Source organism: Scomber japonicus, chromosome 12 (assembly GCF_027409825.1).
Source record: "Scomber japonicus isolate fScoJap1 chromosome 12, fScoJap1.pri, whole genome shotgun sequence".
NCBI classification, from domain to species: domain Eukaryota; kingdom Metazoa; phylum Chordata; class Actinopteri; order Scombriformes; family Scombridae; genus Scomber; species Scomber japonicus.
In genome coordinates, this window is record NC_070589.1 from 12,902,498 (window position 1) to 12,919,399 (window position 16,902).

General features: G+C 40.2%; 2 protein-coding genes across 2 annotated transcripts; both read right to left on the bottom strand.

Moving 5' to 3' along the window:
* Window positions 1-115: 115 nt before the first annotated feature.
* On the bottom strand, window positions 116-11,649 carry agfg1b (ArfGAP with FG repeats 1b). Its single transcript, XM_053329629.1, has 12 exons — window positions 11,349-11,649; window positions 6,244-6,337; window positions 5,829-5,944; window positions 5,053-5,191; window positions 4,804-4,963; window positions 4,528-4,635; window positions 3,588-3,729; window positions 3,043-3,122; window positions 2,845-2,937; window positions 2,449-2,607; window positions 1,865-1,959; window positions 116-1,627 (listed from the first exon to the last, which is right to left on the bottom strand). The coding sequence occupies exons 1-12, from the start codon at window positions 11,513-11,515 to the stop codon at window positions 1,571-1,573; spliced, it is 1,410 nt and encodes a 469-aa protein (XP_053185604.1). The 5' UTR covers window positions 11,516-11,649; the 3' UTR covers window positions 116-1,570.
* Window positions 11,650-12,570: 921 nt separating this feature from the next.
* zgc:110269 (probable flap endonuclease 1 homolog) lies at window positions 12,571-16,462 on the bottom strand. Its single transcript, XM_053329694.1, has 11 exons — window positions 16,381-16,462; window positions 15,345-15,411; window positions 14,799-14,901; window positions 14,520-14,574; window positions 14,353-14,414; window positions 14,122-14,258; window positions 13,888-13,948; window positions 13,638-13,769; window positions 13,382-13,530; window positions 13,134-13,278; window positions 12,571-12,852 (listed from the first exon to the last, which is right to left on the bottom strand). The coding sequence occupies exons 1-11, from the start codon at window positions 16,460-16,462 to the stop codon at window positions 12,796-12,798; spliced, it is 1,050 nt and encodes a 349-aa protein (XP_053185669.1). The 3' UTR covers window positions 12,571-12,795.
* Window positions 16,463-16,902: the final 440 nt, after the last annotated feature.

Genomic DNA, 16,902 nt, shown 5'->3' on the forward strand with positions numbered 1-16,902 from the left:
ACAAAAACGAATCATTATTACCTTTATGAAGGTATACATCACAGTTGTATTAAACTTTAGTTTTAGTTGAGCAGTCATCTTTGTGTTGGAATAAATAAGTTATAACACTCAAAACTGTAGTTAAAAATCTTTTAATTTATTTATACATATATTTATATATGTACACATTCACTTACCTATTCTTGTAAAGAAACACATTGTCAAATTCATTGTTAGTCATTGGTGGCACAACTGGCACCCCTGTTCTCGAGTCACAGTCTAATCCAGTAATGAGATAAACCCTTGATTCATCTGTCCTTGTTCTCTGTGCCATTTTAAAGCAAACTGGATTGAGATCATTTCTCTTCACCCTGTTCTCCCACCCTTAAGCTTTTTAATAAGAAGGCAAACAAGAAGACAGATTTCAAGGGAGTTTGGTGAATACAATAACATTTCAAAGATATTTTGTTCAAATGTATGTTTGTATTTTTTGTCCAGACAGGGTCTGGTAAACCTGTCATTCCCTGTCAAGAGGATCATCACCTGCTACTTTGAGGTACACCCACAAACCTGACGCCTACATCTTTACCATATGTTTAAAATATAGTGAATATCTGAGGTTTGCTCCTGTGACATGTTCAACCTGCTGGAGGTTACTGAAAGTATTTCAAACAGTTTTACCAGTGTTTCATAGACTAGGTTGGGTTAGGGCACAAAAAAATACTCATCTTGATGCCTGCACTCCTTGTGACTTTCCTCCATTTGTGCTCTAGCAGCCTGTCCCCTTTACCTAAATCTAAAAACATCTGAAGTCTCTGCTGGCCTCATATTCAAGGAGCTTTCCTTGGTTTCAAACTAAAATCTACTATATTTTTTAACCAATTTTACAGGTATTGGAAATATTTAAAAGAATAATTAATAATTAATTTTACAGTGTCCTATCCAACTGCTTAGGATGTTACACTGATTTAAAAAGATGTGGGTTCATACAGGCAACTGTTGACTCTGAATCTGAGAGTTGTCAAACACATTGCCAATATAGTACCAATTTTACTAAAGTAACAAAAAGAAATCCCTTTTGAAAATGAAATACCTGCATCTCTGTGGGTGCTTCAAACCACAGATCATAGATTTGAATGGAACCCTGTTAATAATCTTAAATTGCATACCCTTACTTAAGTAGATAGTTTGCAGTGGTTGTTTTTTTCCCCACAAGGTGTGTGTATATACTCACCTTTGTTAACTCAGTCCGTGTTATACATAACATGTACTTAATTGTGATTACAAATGATGATATGCACAGAGCTTACAGTCATAAACAAAAAATAAAAAGCATATAATGTATTGTATATAGTCCAAATAGTACATTCCCCCCCCCATAACAGTCCCTTAGTCTTCAGTATAGTCCTTTGTACTCCTTCATAGTGTTGTAAACTTTTTTTTATGAAAAAAACAAAAACAAAAAACAAACAAAACAAAAAAACTTTTGTCTTTTTTCTTTAGAAATGTACTGTCACTAATAGCGTGACGGAACGGGTGCGTTGAGTATGTGCTGCATGCTGCCCTCTGGTGGCAAGGACTAGGAGCTGTGCTACAGGAAAGGGTTGGTGGAACCCCCTGAAGGGAATGACCCCGCTGGAGCTCCAGCCTGAAATAAAAGAGAGAGTCAGTTTAAAAATGTAAGACAGAAACAGTAAACATTGCTGCAGTGAGGAAATTATCCGTTCAAATTGAATGTTAAGCAAAATAATGTTGTTGTTTTTTTTACTTAAATAAATTCTGTGGTTTTCTTGAGTCAATAAAACCTCCTCCACAGCACATCCTATATTCATTTACTTTTTTGACCATCTTTAAAAAGTAGTAAAAGAAGACAGTGTGTGCTCACCATGAATGGGTTATTGGACATGCCAGGAGCAGCCATGTGCTGGCCAAACGGCGTCATGGAGGGCTTGTTCTGACCATACACTGGGAAGGCAGGGCCTGCAGGTGATAGAGACACATCACATTATAACAGTAATTGTTTCATTGCAACTGTTATATCACCAGCTCATAAAGAGTCATTTACAATGAGCTAGATTATGAGAATTTATCTTAAAATCCTATAGTACTAAGACTGTAAAGAGGAGGAACTAAAACAGAGCCAACACCTAGCATGTCAGATTGCATTCAGGTGTGAACAGAGCCTTATGAGTGATGCCAAATTTGTTGATTGTGTTTCTGGTCTACAGCAGAAGCCTAAAGCTGAGCACCCTAAATGCAATCATTTATCACTGTGCAGTAGCTGCCACTGACTTTTGATTTGCTGCAGCCAGAATTAAAGTGAACTCGCAATGCAGAGATCCATCATGTAGATAAATAATACATGCAATTCATGCCAGGAAAAAATCAAGTATATGATCGAAATCACTGACAGATGCTGCACAGGTAGAACAGGATAAGAGGAAAAAAGGGATGTGGGAGGCCACTAACCATTAGACTGAGGGTGGTAGGCCCCAGGTTGAGAGTAAGGGATGGGGGCCTGGCCAGGGAATTGCTGCTGGAAGTTTCCGCTGAAACTGGTCGGGAGGCAGTAGGAAGACGCATTCCCAAAGCCGGCAGGCATGCTCATAGAGCCAGTACCAAACGAGGCTATGAGACACACACAAAATGTGTGTATAATGAATGCGCACACACACACACACACACACACACCATATACATATAGTCACAGACACAAACACACGCACACACAAAAAAGGAGGAGTAAGTTCTAGATATGGAAGCAAATCACTAAGCTTACTCAACTGGGTTACATCAAAATAACACCAATGTCAAAGTAGGAAATGCGTGACAGACACTAAACTCAAAACACACACACACACACACCTGCAGCTGGAGCTCTACCATTGGTCTGGAAGGGGTTGGTGGCCATCTCGGGGGCAACAGCTGCAGCAACGAAGGGATTTGTGGATGGGACGGCTGGATGAAACACAGGAGTATATAAAAAAAATGAGACTTCAAGCTACATGTGAAAATGTATTTTCTTGCTGTATGCATCACTGTGGTAGTAATTATCATGGCCACCTCCAAAGTTAGGCGGCATGCTGGGTAAAACGGGTGGATTCTGGGCTGGCGATGAACCAAGCACTGGTCCAAATAAGTTCCTGTAGAGAAAAAGGATAAGCATAAAGAAAGTGTTTTTACATCCGTTAAAAACAAGCAGTATGCAGGACAACCATTAGTTGTCTTTAAAATATATTCAGTGGTACTGTGAACATTTCACTGCCTTTCTTTGAAACTAGCAGTTCAGGTGTGGAAGTTCTTGTAGACTTCCGAATGGAAAATGACAGGGCCTGAAGACTGTAGTTGAGATATGTATGCATATTCATAGTGTCTTAATAATATGATCAAGCTTTTCATTTTTACTGTTGAGGAACATTATTCAACAACACACTGCACAGTACAAACATTAGAACACTGAATAAATCAAACTCATGTAGTAGTCATAAAGTGTTTTTCCAGTCTTTTACAGGCGTGCAGAGGAAACACATGTCGGAAATGAGCTGTTCATTTCTGGTGAACATTTATTGGCAGTGTTATTACAATATTTCTGTCTGCCAGTCTCTCACCCTTGCACATTACTCCCTGTGGAGGCAGAGGAGCTGAGCTCATTGTCCAACTCAGCCAGAGCAGCGTAGCGATCCTCCGAGCTCCCTGTGTGGGTCTGAGCAGGGACGGCACTTGACATCGATGGGATTGGCACACCTCCACCTATCGACAGTTTTGATTTTTAAATAGACTCAAAGATGCATACACATACACTCTTAATGATAAAAAAAGACAAAAGAAAAATTAGAATGATTGAAGGGAGAAGCTCTGTATTTTCAACCATCTGCTCTACGTGAGGTTTAGAGCTAAATGTCCACTGAGAACCTCCCAATTATTTAGAACTCTGCTTTACGTTATCAAAACTTGGTCAGACGATGGACGCTACGATTATACTTTAAGTGTTTACTCTGTGACTGTCTCCAGCAGCAGCAGCAGAATTACAGCACAGAGTAGAGGAGTGAGACGTATGCCCTGCCTCCTGCTCTCTGTGCTGGTTTTTGGCAGACAATATTCTGTTCTCTGGCTGACTGTCTCTCTCTCTCTGGATGGCAGACATGTTGCTCCAGTTCTCATTTTAAGGGCAGTTATCCTGTTTGTTGTCCTCATATCTGTGAGCACCACAGCCCCGCTATACACGAAGGACAGCGTGGTGACAGCAGCCTGAAGCCCGCTCTCACTGACTCTTAAGTAAAAGGAAGATCCGAACTAAAAAACTAGCATTAACGATGAAAGTAAGCACTCTACAGACATTGAGCATCAACGTATATCTCATCTTGTAAAACGTAACCAGTAACATTGGTGTTGTTACGAGTTTAATAATCAGTGGGAAATTTTTCACGGAGGAAAGGGACTCCCAGTGGACACAGTGGGTAGGAAATGAGTGAGAAAAATACTGAGGTGAGGATGAGTGTATGTGGACAGGGTGGAAGGAAGGAAGACAGTGGTGGGGAGGGGTGGTACCTGATGAAAAGGACTTTGAGGGGGGTGACGTGCTCAGATGGGATGGAATTGCAGTGTTTCCAAATGCATCAAAGTTGGCAAAGTTGGTGTTTGTATTACCCTGAGGTGCTGCAGCCATAAACAAGGAATAATTAACACAGACAATGAATGTGGAAATAAAATCAATGGCAGGGTAATGTATGGGATGATGATAAACCAAAGAGAACACACTTCTATATATCTGCATTTGTCTGTAATGAATCAGCTTTTGGGACCTCCTGGAGGAAGCTATCTTACCTGACTGGCTTGGAAAATGTGCAAAGTTGGCAAAGTTGGTAGAGCTGGCAGTCTGAGAGGGTGGAGCAGCAAAGATGTCTCCTCCCAGGTCTGAGAGCAAGTCAAACTTCTTCTCCTGAGAAGAAGCGCTATGAGCATGGGAACGACCCAGTCCCGGAGACTGGACAGTAAAAGAGAGCAAATTCTTTCAGACATTATAGATTGATATCTGATGGGCTAAAAAAAAGGCCCAATGTGCATTTCTTTTACCTGGCGCAGTGGGGTCCTATTGAGCTGCAGGGTCTTGAGGGGTTGGACTTCTGGAGTGCTGCCAGTGCTGCTGGCTGAGGAGCCGGACACAGAGGCCTGGACGCTTGCTACTGCCCTTGCCTGGTCTGGAGGGACATACCTAGACAAAACGCCATCACAAACTTATAAAGAAGTAATGAAAAGTCCAAACAGATGGAACTTTTGTCATTCGATCCTATTAAAGGCACAATATCAACATAGTATACATATTAAACAAGGATGGTGTTTAGGTTAATCATTAATTTGATTGAGACAATTTCTATGACTGAAGTATTTTAACCTTCATTCAAAAATCAAAGTGTTTAAAAGATGTCCTTTTTTACCACCACCACTGCAGTGAAATGGGAATAAAAGAATGAGAATCCCAGACAGGGAAGAGCCTGCTATCAAATTGAAACACACAGTTAACTAAGTCCACAACTATAAAATGGTGTTTGGCAGAGGCAACACTTGAGATTGTAAACACTCTTTTCTTTTGCATCACAATGGATAGCAACAAGCCAAACAGTACCAGTTGACATTTGACAGTAACGTTTCTGCACGCTAGAGAATTGAACTATGTTTTCCAACTACATGATTTATTGAGTTATGCACCAAGTTAGATTTTAAATGTTAGTTAGATAATGCAAAACTTAAGCTCTTAAACTCTTAAGATCTCAAACTAAACCACCTTGAGCTTTGCAGCTCAAGATTTACACTTGCCACTTCTTATCCCAAAAAAAAAGAGAAAAGTTTACCATCTTTTCTTTTCGTATTTTTCCTGAAGGAACTCTTTTACTTTCTGCGGTTCTCGGAAATCTGGAACAACTGATGTCCTGTCATCATAGAGGCCCAACCAGATGTGTTTACAGACCTATGGGGGGAGGGAAGGGGGAGAGGCAGAGGAATGAGGAGAGTGGGAGGTAAGGAGGGGATTGGGGTGGGGGTGGTGGCAAAGCCGGGAGAGAGGTGAGAGAAAGTATAGGGGAGGGGGAGGGGATGACGAGAAATGGGGGGGGGGGGGGGGTTGAGTAGGGGAAGAGGAATGCCAATAAAGTTGACTAAGCAGGGCTCTGAAAAATGCCAAAATAGCACTTTTGAATCAAAGACAGATCGCCAAGATGAGTATAATATGGTTAACAATGTGAATAGTTGTGAAAGTGAACGTGATACCTCATTGCTGTGTTTCTGTAGGAACTCAATTTCCTGCTGTGTGAACGTGGTCATAGAGATGGACTTCACTCTGTGTGGGGGATTCAGCCCTCGCCTGTGGGTGGAGGAGGTATTTGTTAGCTGAAGAACAAGAGAAGCCGGATGCAACCTAATGCTATTCAAGTGACGTAAAATGACATGAAAAACAAACCATCAGAAACCGTATTTACTTTGAATTCCTTAAATCTAAAACTAAAGACAAAAGTTCATTCAGAAATATTTGAGCGTCAATGTGACCTGAACCAACTTAGTGATAGCTGAGATTTGAATCACTGTTATTGGGGACTTGTAGTAAACACCACAGTATAATTAATAGTGTCAATAAGCATTAAATCACATGGGATATAACTAGATTTTTGACACTGATACACAGGGTGTGGGGCGGGGGGCGGGGGGAGTGTTATAGTTACAACAAACCATTTCAAAAGCATCTGAACTAAATACAAATATAGAACACAAAAATAATGTGACCCATCTAAATCATACTCTGAGTGAAGTCATCCAAATAGCTAAAAAAACTCTATAATATCTGTTTATAATCTCTATAAACAGATATCTGCATATGAATGTTGAATCAAGATTCTGGTAACACAGGCGCTGTGGTTTCCCTTTTTTTCGTCCGAGCGATATGGACCAATCACATTCAAGCCGGCTTTTGTGACATGCAGGTAAACAGTGCATGAGGAGAGCAAAAGAGGTGGAACATTATTAGACGAATTGCAATCTTTGAAATCCATCAGCTATCGTCTGATGATGATTTCACTTGTTATATTTATCTGACTGAGACTGTCTCAATCTGCTAAACAGCCAGCACACAGAAGAGGAAGTCTTGGCCCAGATATCCATTATTTGGGTATCAGCTTGCTATGCCGGAACCCCCAAAAATATTGACTGTTGCCCCCCCAGAGACAGCTGATGGATCCCCAGATTGGTTAAACTGAGTATGTGACAAGTCATACTAGGTTTTAATTACTTCTAGGTTAAATACATCTGTAGCTGATAGTTGGTACATTTTCTGGCAAAAACTACATAATGAAGACAAATGAACATTTCCAATAAATATACAACATGGTTTCTGGAGAGTACCAATCAAAAGGAGGATGCAGGGTGGGGTGCTTACAATCTGTACAGCCCCTATCATCAGACCCTCGACACAGAGGAGGGAGAACTCTGCAAACTACTACTGAGAGAAAATTCAGGGTTACCATAGTCCACAAAGTCCTTATAATAAGTGGAGGACACCAAGAGACCTGGAGCAACTTTGAAGTCTAAGTCTAGCTTGCTCAGCTGCTGGATTCATGAGATCACGACTTAACAAGATCAGATGAGAATCCATCCAGTGTGGCTTCAAGTTATGCACTGATTGGCCCGAACCAATCAGCATCCAATGAAGATTTTTGCATTATCTCGTGATCTTGTGAATCCAACTGCCTCGCAAGATGAGATGTGATGGACAGATGGTTTATCCGATCACCAACCAAGTATTTTTTGAAAGTGCTCGCCCTTTTCCGAACTGTTTCCACGGACTACTTCACTACTTCAGGTTAGGAGTAGGGCTGGGTACCAAACTTCGATACTTTCATGGCACCAACTGAATTGCTTCAGTACGATCAAGTACCAAAAATATTTGTGTAATTTGGTACCAAATTTCGGTACCTAGCAGGAGTGGAGCTGTCCAGGACATCTTCTAGCTTCTCAATATAAACATCAAAGACCGAAGCAGCAATGTATTATAATATCGAAGATGATGATATTGCACTTGATATCAAAACAGCTGAGGTTTGGCAGCTGGTGAACGGCTCACAACTGCGTGTTGTGAGGCTCGGCTAACTTTAGCTGTGTTATGTTCAGTGCTATGGTATAATCTTGTCTTAACTGCAGGTTAGATGTTTTGGTACAACTTCCTGTTCCCGATGAAGCCCTTGTCTACGCTGCTGGCTTCACTTCCTACATTTTGAGCCGTTAACCTGACTAGCATTCACAGACAATATACTACACAAAACAACTGTCAAAGCAAAGTGATGAAACAACTTCTGTTAATGTTAGCCAGCTGTACAGAGACAGTTAATACACTTTCTCTTTAAAGCCAACCAATGTTAAAAAACTAACAAGTATTGCTGGGTGATAAGGGTTTAAATTAGCTTGCTCAACAGTATGAAAGTTATTATAGTTAATAGGTTTATAGCTTATATGCTTTTGGTGTGTAAAATTCCAATGAGCTGAAAAATAAACTAAAGATTTGTAAAGTAATGTAATTTTCTTTTTGTTAAAATGGATTTTATAAAATTGGTATTGAAAAATCTTCTATCTTTGTCGGCCCCGGTATCAAACATTTTGGACACCCAGTCCTAGTTAAGAGTCTACAGCTGAGTGAGGCGACACAGCGCAGTCAAAAACAGTTGCTTCCCCAGCTGCAGCTTTATGGCATTTTGGAAAAGGCAAAACCACGACTTAAAGAATAAATCATATGACATCTGGGCCTCTGCTTCCTAAGTGGGATGTGGGACACTATGCTATGATGAGAAAACTGGTGGTGGCAGCTCCGGGCGATGAGGATAGCTCTCTGATGCACGCAAGAGGGTTTGTGGAGGTGGAGAGCAAAAAAAATGTAGAGGAATCCTGGAGGAAAACCTGCTTCAGTACAAAAGGAAGGAGAACTGCTGCTCACTGCGACTTCACAGACACGGAGCAGTCTTCTAAAAAGAATGAGGAAGAAGTACGCTGTCCAGATCAACAGATGTACCTACAAGGACTTTCAAGGCTGTAATTACTGTCAAAGATGTCTTTACCAAATATAGATTTCAAGAAGGCAAACACTTATACAACAAATTATCTTACCTTATATTTGCATTTACTCAATTTAGATCATATGTTAGAGTTTTTTTCTAACCTTGATATTAAAGTGTGCTACATTTAGCTGATCAATGATGAAAATAGTCTAATCTACTATCTCTGAATGTTGTAAAACAAACACAACAGGAAAAGCGTTCATGAGGGTGAATACTTCTTACATGGATTGTATTTCAAAAACTTAAAAGTAGTTATGACCCAAATGTAACTTTTGAGCCAATTGATGTGCCAATGTGATTATACTGTATAATTTAATACTGGCCCAGATTCACAGAACTAGAGAGTATCACTTGAGTATCACTAAGAACATTATCTTATTAGTGCCGTCTGTCCAAAAATAGTGACAGGTTATATGCATATGAATACAACATACAATGTGTCTAGATCCTGCTCAATACACACACTATTTGTCCACACGTAGAAGGTAAATACTGTAAGGATGGGATCTTCCAAGTAAGACTGGCAGCCTGTGGCACCTCACTGGAGGCCTGTGGCACTCTGTTAGCAGTTGGTGGGGCCAAATTTCTTGTTTTTTTTTTACCACAGGTCAGCAGGTCTGTTTTAGGATGGTTGTTGAGCAACCATAGTCTACATATTTGTTTTTTTATTAATTCTATGTAAATACTTACATCAAGGAGATTATGATTTTACTCACTTTGTATTAAAAAATACACTCTTTTAATAATTACTTTATAGTAATTTATAACAATCTGCTACAATTATGAAAAACAAATCCTCCTTTTAACTATTGTAACAGTGAAAGTGGGTTATGTAAACATAATTGTGTAAACACAGGTTCAAAAATAATTGAGTAAACAAGTTTAGTGTATTCTTATTTAACTGCTATCCATCATCTTGTTTTCACATATGTAGTTGTTAGAGTAATGTTAGGTTGATATTCTGGCATCAATGGCCACTGTTCAGGCTGCTGGTAGTTCATGAGTGGACAAAACAGGGCGGAAGACCTATTAGTCAAGAGTGTATTTTTGTTCCTTTTTTATTTCAAAACAGGCGAAATCATGAGCCCCTTGGAGGAAGTAATTTCATAAAATGACTGAAAAGCAAAAGAGTGGAACATGATGGCTCAACAACTATCGTTAAACAGACTTATGGCTCATGACCTGTCATGGAAACAAATGATGAAAGTCGGCCCCGCCCTAGTTGACAGAGAGTCTTTAAACTTCCTACAGAGTGACACAGGATGCCACTGAGATGCCACAGGCCACCAGTGGCTCCAGGAAGATGCTGGCCTGTACAGGGGTCACATGTTGACAGCAAATCAAGGACAAAATGTTTGTCTGGCTCCATATGAGAAACTCCATGTGCGTAGGCAGTGAGGATATTGCATAAATCTAAGTCATTGCCTAAATCTTGGCAATGATTTCGTTTGAGTTTCTGAAGAATAAGAAGTGGTTTCATCAGACAGCAGCTAGAGGCGACACACTGCCCCACTTCATCTTTCAGCTATTTCAAGCTGTGTTCAGGGACCCACCCTGCTCCTGCTTATCTAAAGGTGTGTGTGTGTGTCAGTGTGTGTGTGTTTTACTACATTCCTTGTAGGAAGTCCAGTTAAAGTTCAGATAAAGGAGATCCCGGTGTTGTCTGTTCCCCCCTCACATAATGACCCCCTCCGGATAGACTTGTGTTTCCTATAGCAACACTTCAGCAGTTGTGGATAGGACTTGGGGTTATGGTTAAGCGCAGCACAGATAGCTTGCTGCGGTTAAGGTAACTTTGGGGTCATCAGGTTAAGCACCTCAGAGGATGACTGGTTACGGTTAGGGATGCTGTTGTGTGAGGTTAAGGTAAGAGGAAACACATATTAACGGGAGAACAGACTTGGAAGTAACACCGGGACGTGTGTGACGAGCTGTTTTTGAACAGGTCGGCCACATATTTGACTGTAAGGTATGTGAACGTAACGCTGCTAACCTTCACCACACAGACAATAAGCCACTGACACCGCCTCGCCTCTCACACTAAATATATATATATGACCGCATATTTCATCACACTGAAGCAAAGCTGTAAACAAACCAAACCCTAACCCAGCGGCCTCGGGCGGAACCGAGCGAGGTACAATAACGTTACCTGTCCGGACGGTAACGCTAGCTAACGAGCTAATGGACCCGCCAAAGTCAGTATTGGACCGTACAAATGGTCTGATGGACAATACGAGCAATACAGGTGATACCTTCACCCAAAAGGAAACTCACAAGATCCCGGAGCAGGTGGTGCAAACGAAGGATCCCACTGTCATGTTGACATATGTCGGGCCGCGCTGGTCGCAGTCGAAGCATTTCCTATTCGCGGGCAGGCTGGTCATTTCCCGGAGCATCTTCAGATGGGTCTCCTCCTGCTTTCGCTTCGCACTGGTCGCCATGGCCGAAAAGAACACAGCTGGCTGGTATAACTGGGTTGAGGGGTTGGGGGGGGAGTTTGGTCAATGACCCGGGATAGGACGGGTGTCTTCAGGGCAGACTTGCCGCGTACGACGGCGGTGTAGCCAGGCAGACACCTTGCTGAGAGGTCTGGCTGGTGAGAGACTGGGCGACTGACAAACTGCTTCTTCTGTGAGGAGGGGAGAAAAGGACACACCGACCGGCTTCAAGCGCACCGCCGCCATCTGTTGGTTTGGAGGGATTCCTCGTATTTTCATGCAAAGTTTTACATGTATTTTTAAAATATATCGCCATAAAGTGCAGTTACTTGAAAGGTTTTGCTGAGAAAAACTTCACTTATTTTATATACAGTATTTCCCCCAATCCATACCCAATCACACTTATAATATATAATAAAAACATCGGAAAAACAAATAATCATTATTTTTATTTTAAAAGGCCAACAGCTTCACATATAAAATACAAATAAAAAAAGACATACAGTCTTGTATATTTACAGTACTATTTTCAAAAATAAAACAACACATCTTTTTTTTCCACATGGATTTAGATATCTCAATATCTTTTAGACACGATGCCACTTTAAAGTGCATGTTTCAAAATTCAAGTCTTTGGTCCCTGCCTTGGCACTGCTAACACAACAGGTGCTCATTGAATATCTTGTGATGAGACATCCCCTGTCTCCCGGTTTGGCTTGCGGGAAGGCCTCCCTGACAGTGATCACACTGTTCTCATTCATAGTCGTCCACCGCCTGCTCTGCGTTTCTTGGTGGGTTTGCAGGAAACTGCGCTGAAGAATTGCTCTGTGATTTACATTGTGGGGGAGACTGCTGTTCAGACAAGATTAGATTAGTGTGTTGCCAGTAGGGTAGTGCTCCCATGCAGTGACAAGGACATAAAGTCAGGGTCTTGCACTGTGCCTATTTTGTCTTCTTTTTAATTCAATGGCAACTAGAAGACACTTAGAGTGCAATTTTCATGTGAATGCAAAACTATTATCCAACATGTAAAACTTTTGCCTCTGAAATTGTTGAAATTTGTTCAAACAGAAAAAATGACAAATGCTGGACTTTCTCATCAGCACAGGAATGAAGCATGATTTTTTTAAAGTAAAAGAAAACTGTATAAGATCACAGATTTGAGAGCTGTCTGTCTAAATGATTCATAATTTTTTCAAGACATTTGTACAGGCAGACATGGATGTAAAAAACTTCCATCCAACTTTGACTTCGGAGACAATGAGCAGCAGATATCGGTGGGCTTAGTTTGGCTTCGGTCTCTTTCTGTTGCTGTTTGAAGAGTCTGCCATTTCCACAGGCTAAAGAAAGCAAGAGAAAACAACTGTTCAGACAAACCAAACACTGCTAATGTATTTCAAGTGTTTTTTTATTATTCTTTGTCTTCTGCATGATACAAAAGACACAATTTCCCCTGCTTTAAGACTTCTAAACATGATTGATCCAAATATTTCAAGGTTGGGTTTGATTTCAAGTTACATCAATGATTATAGCTTTCCGTCAAATGAATCAGGTTCAAAATCAATTCAATACAATAGTTTGTAAAAAAAAAAAAAAAAAAGTCAAAATACTGTGTGTTCACCTGCTCCCTCTTTCTAGTAACTCTGAAGAAGTCTTCCATGCGAGTCTGCCTGCTATGTCCCGCTGCCTTCTCCTTTTCCCTCTCCTCTCGCTTAGATTCCCGCATCTGACGGAACTTGTCCATCCGTCGACGGACCCTCTCCTCCCTAAAGAAGGCCAACATAAAACATAAATATAGACAGAACTAGTTTTGAAAGGGGCAGAGAATTACTTGAAATAAAAGCTGAAAATTCAGCCATGAGTCCGTACTTGGCACGTCTGTTGTTGCAACGGAAGAATTGAACCAAGGCTTCTTCATCAGGCTCAGTCCAGATCAGTTTAGGAACTTCGATTTGTGGTTCATCCAAGAATAACTTCCGTGCTTCTTTGTACTTCCAGAAAAGTGGCACAGGATGGGTCTACAGGGCAGCAGATATTCGTATCAACTGAGGTTGTTTTTAAATGTGCTTTATAACAATCAACAAACTGAAAACAAAACAAAGACCACTTGTTGACAATATTGTACCTTTCTGTTGATATGCAAAACCACATTGTCAATAGTACGATGCTTCTGAATCAGTGTCAGAGCTCTCTTTGGACCCAAACCGGCTATCTTGTCACAATAGTCACAGCCCAGCAAAATACATAGGTCAACAAACTGGTGGAGTGGTGGCAGAAAAATGAAGAGAAGAAAAGATCATTCTGGTGTAATGAATGCCTTCAAATCCCCCAGCAGCATGCTTTACAAGACATTTAAAATAATGTTTTAGTCTCACCTCCTTGTGAGTGATTTGGAGTTTGTCCAACAGCTTGGATAAAGAATATTCAACAACTTCACTGTAATGAAGAATATCAACATTAGTGGCTACTTGTAAAGAAGGAAAAAACAACCTAAAAAGCTACATCATGCTTTGAAAAATTGGGGATTGTGGGTGATTTGTTATAAATGGGCTACAACATTAAAAAGCCAGTGTGAGCCTTTTTGCAAAACACATAAATTACAGTTATACCTTTGCTTCTTGGCATTCAGTTGGCGAATAAGAATACTGGCTCCAAATGGGAGTGTGTCCATGTCCTCTGATGCCACAGCGTCCACAGTCCCCTCTCGCACCAGCCAGGCGCACAAGGCCTCAGCGTCCGCTGGAGCCTGGAGCACAAGACGGAGCGAAAGAGAGAAAAATAAGTGAACATGTAGGAAATATTAACAATTATACAATATGGATCCTATGTGTAGGTCGTACCTGGATGACGGGTACACCCAGAAGCTTCAGGAGCTGGAGACAGTCTTTGGTTTGGGATGATGCTGCGTGCAGTACAAGAGAAGATATACACTATATGTCAAGAATATGTTTGAAAACTAATGAAATATGTGTACTTGGTTGTTATTGATGTTTTCTTTGTGTCTGACCTGTGCCTGAGCAGTTCGGAGCACCCCAACCTGCTGCTTCAGCTCGTTTCTTAAGCTGCAGGAAAAACAGGAGCTTCAATCAGGATCAGTCTGGTCCATCAAATTTACTTTCAGTAGTTTGGTTTTAGCTATTTTTATCAATCAGCACATGTAAGGAGATCAGCTCTAACAAAATGATGTGCAAATGAGAGAAGATTTCAGATTAGTCTCTCTCTAACCTATGACTGTTTGTTTAGTTTCAAGTTGAGTCAAAAGATACAGACTCTAGGTGTCACTTACAACAGCTGTCTTTTCCCCCGGAGGCTTCCCATCAAATACAAAGACCGGCTTTATGTCATGTTCTAGGAAGGTCAGCGTGCGAAAGAAGACACCTAACAAGGGGCTAGAGAGAAGAAACCCAGGTCATTTTAAATGAACAGGGCTGACATACAGATATACACGGAGACCAGAAATACAAACTCCTGTATACTGAGAAATTAGTGTGAATTTTGAATCACTGCTCACACTGAGGCAAATATGTTTTGACTCAACTCTGTAGTGGCTGTAGTTTGTGGTGGTGCTTCAATATTTTATAAGACACAAATTGCATCAACACAGGAACTAAAGCAGTAGTCACAACAAAAGCTCAACAAAAACCTTAAAAAAGGTTCACATTTCAGCAACCTTGCAGCTTTGCATTGTACAGGTGTTTGTACGGACACCTGATTCACTTGGATGGATCAATATATCAACATATCCAGTAAGGCTGATCTGAAAAAACAGGAAACCATATGATAGAAAACTCTCACTGTTTCTCCAGACAGAACAGCTCATCAAGAAGCTCACCTTAGTAAAGGTGTAGCTGCCCGGAACTGGTTCACAACAATCGAGGTGTCCAAAGCGATCACTTTTCCTGTGGAGTGAACACAGCCCAGCATCGTCAGCATCAAACAGTACAGTTCCATTTAGTCATAAATGGCTTGTCCATCATTTACCATGCAGCAGTTTAAAATACTCAGTGTGAATGACGGCTTCAACAGAGCTTTTTAAAAATAATCTTAATAAAATATTAGCAGTACTAATATGCTATCAATTATGTAGATACATCTTTTATTCTGGGCTTGACTTTGTGGCCCTTCATACAACTTGACTTTTTTTAAATTCACAAAATCAGCAGTAAACAGAGCTGACAGACAATGTGCAGTAAAATGGCTTTTTACAAGTTGACTGACATTTAAAAAAAAATCTTTAGCATTATATTTAGATCATTAAAAAGGTCATTCCACAGTACAAAAATACTTAATAACAAGTTAATGTCCTGCAGTCAAAATAGAGTACAGAAGTATAATAAGGAACTTTATCTAAAGTTTAAAAAATACTCATTATGCAAAGAGTTGTAAAGTAAATTGATTTACCATTATTATTAACAAGCACGAGATATATTAATAGATAATGAAGTCGTTTTAACTACTTTATTTCTGCACTTTAAGGACGGCATCTCAACTTCGTTGTGCTTTGTACAATAACAATAAATACTTTATTCTATTCTATTCTATAAAACTACAAGGTATGTACCAGGAAATGGAAATACTCCAGTGAAGTAGAAGTATCTCAAAGTTGTATAGATACAGAACAATAGTGTCACATTTGTACTGTCACTGATGCATTGTAGCGATTGGGAATATCGTCTTCTACTTTATGTTAAACATTGTCATCGTAGTGTATTAACTTAAAAGGACGTGTTGTGTATTGTCGCATTGACATCACTGTTAGCTAAGTAGCTAACAGCTGCATGCTAACGTTAATCATCAGGTTAGCAACAACCGCTTTGACACAAAGAGTTTATCTTGTAAATAAAACTAAAATATGCTAAACTGATTACCTGTGTAGTCACTGATGTCCTTGTGAGAAATAGCACCGGGAGCATCTAAACGGATCAAATCTGCCAGTTTGGTGATCCCCATTGTACTGCCTGCACTGTGGCATTCATGTGGTATCGGAATAATCGGAAAAATTAGTTTCCAGCTGGCAAAATCCAAGTGAAAGCCACTTCAAGCCGAAACAATGAACTAGACAGAAAGTAATTTAAACTTTGGGGGGGGGGGGGGGGGGGGTCACTCTAAAGTGTTAGTCTATATTTTGTTTTATGATTCACCATCTTGCTAAAAATCTGTTAATTATCCATCTGATCAAAAGAACCATAAACAACTTTCTTCATTTATTAGAAAGATGTTTTCATGATCTGGTATTTTCTGTTTCTGTTATTAACTGTTTTTATGGATGGGTAAAAATAATGAACTGAAAATGTCCGTGTCAGCAAGACATTACACATTTGTATTTTACATAATTGATCATTTCCATGTGAGACTGAAAATTCCTGAGCGTTAGGTTTGATATTGAGTTT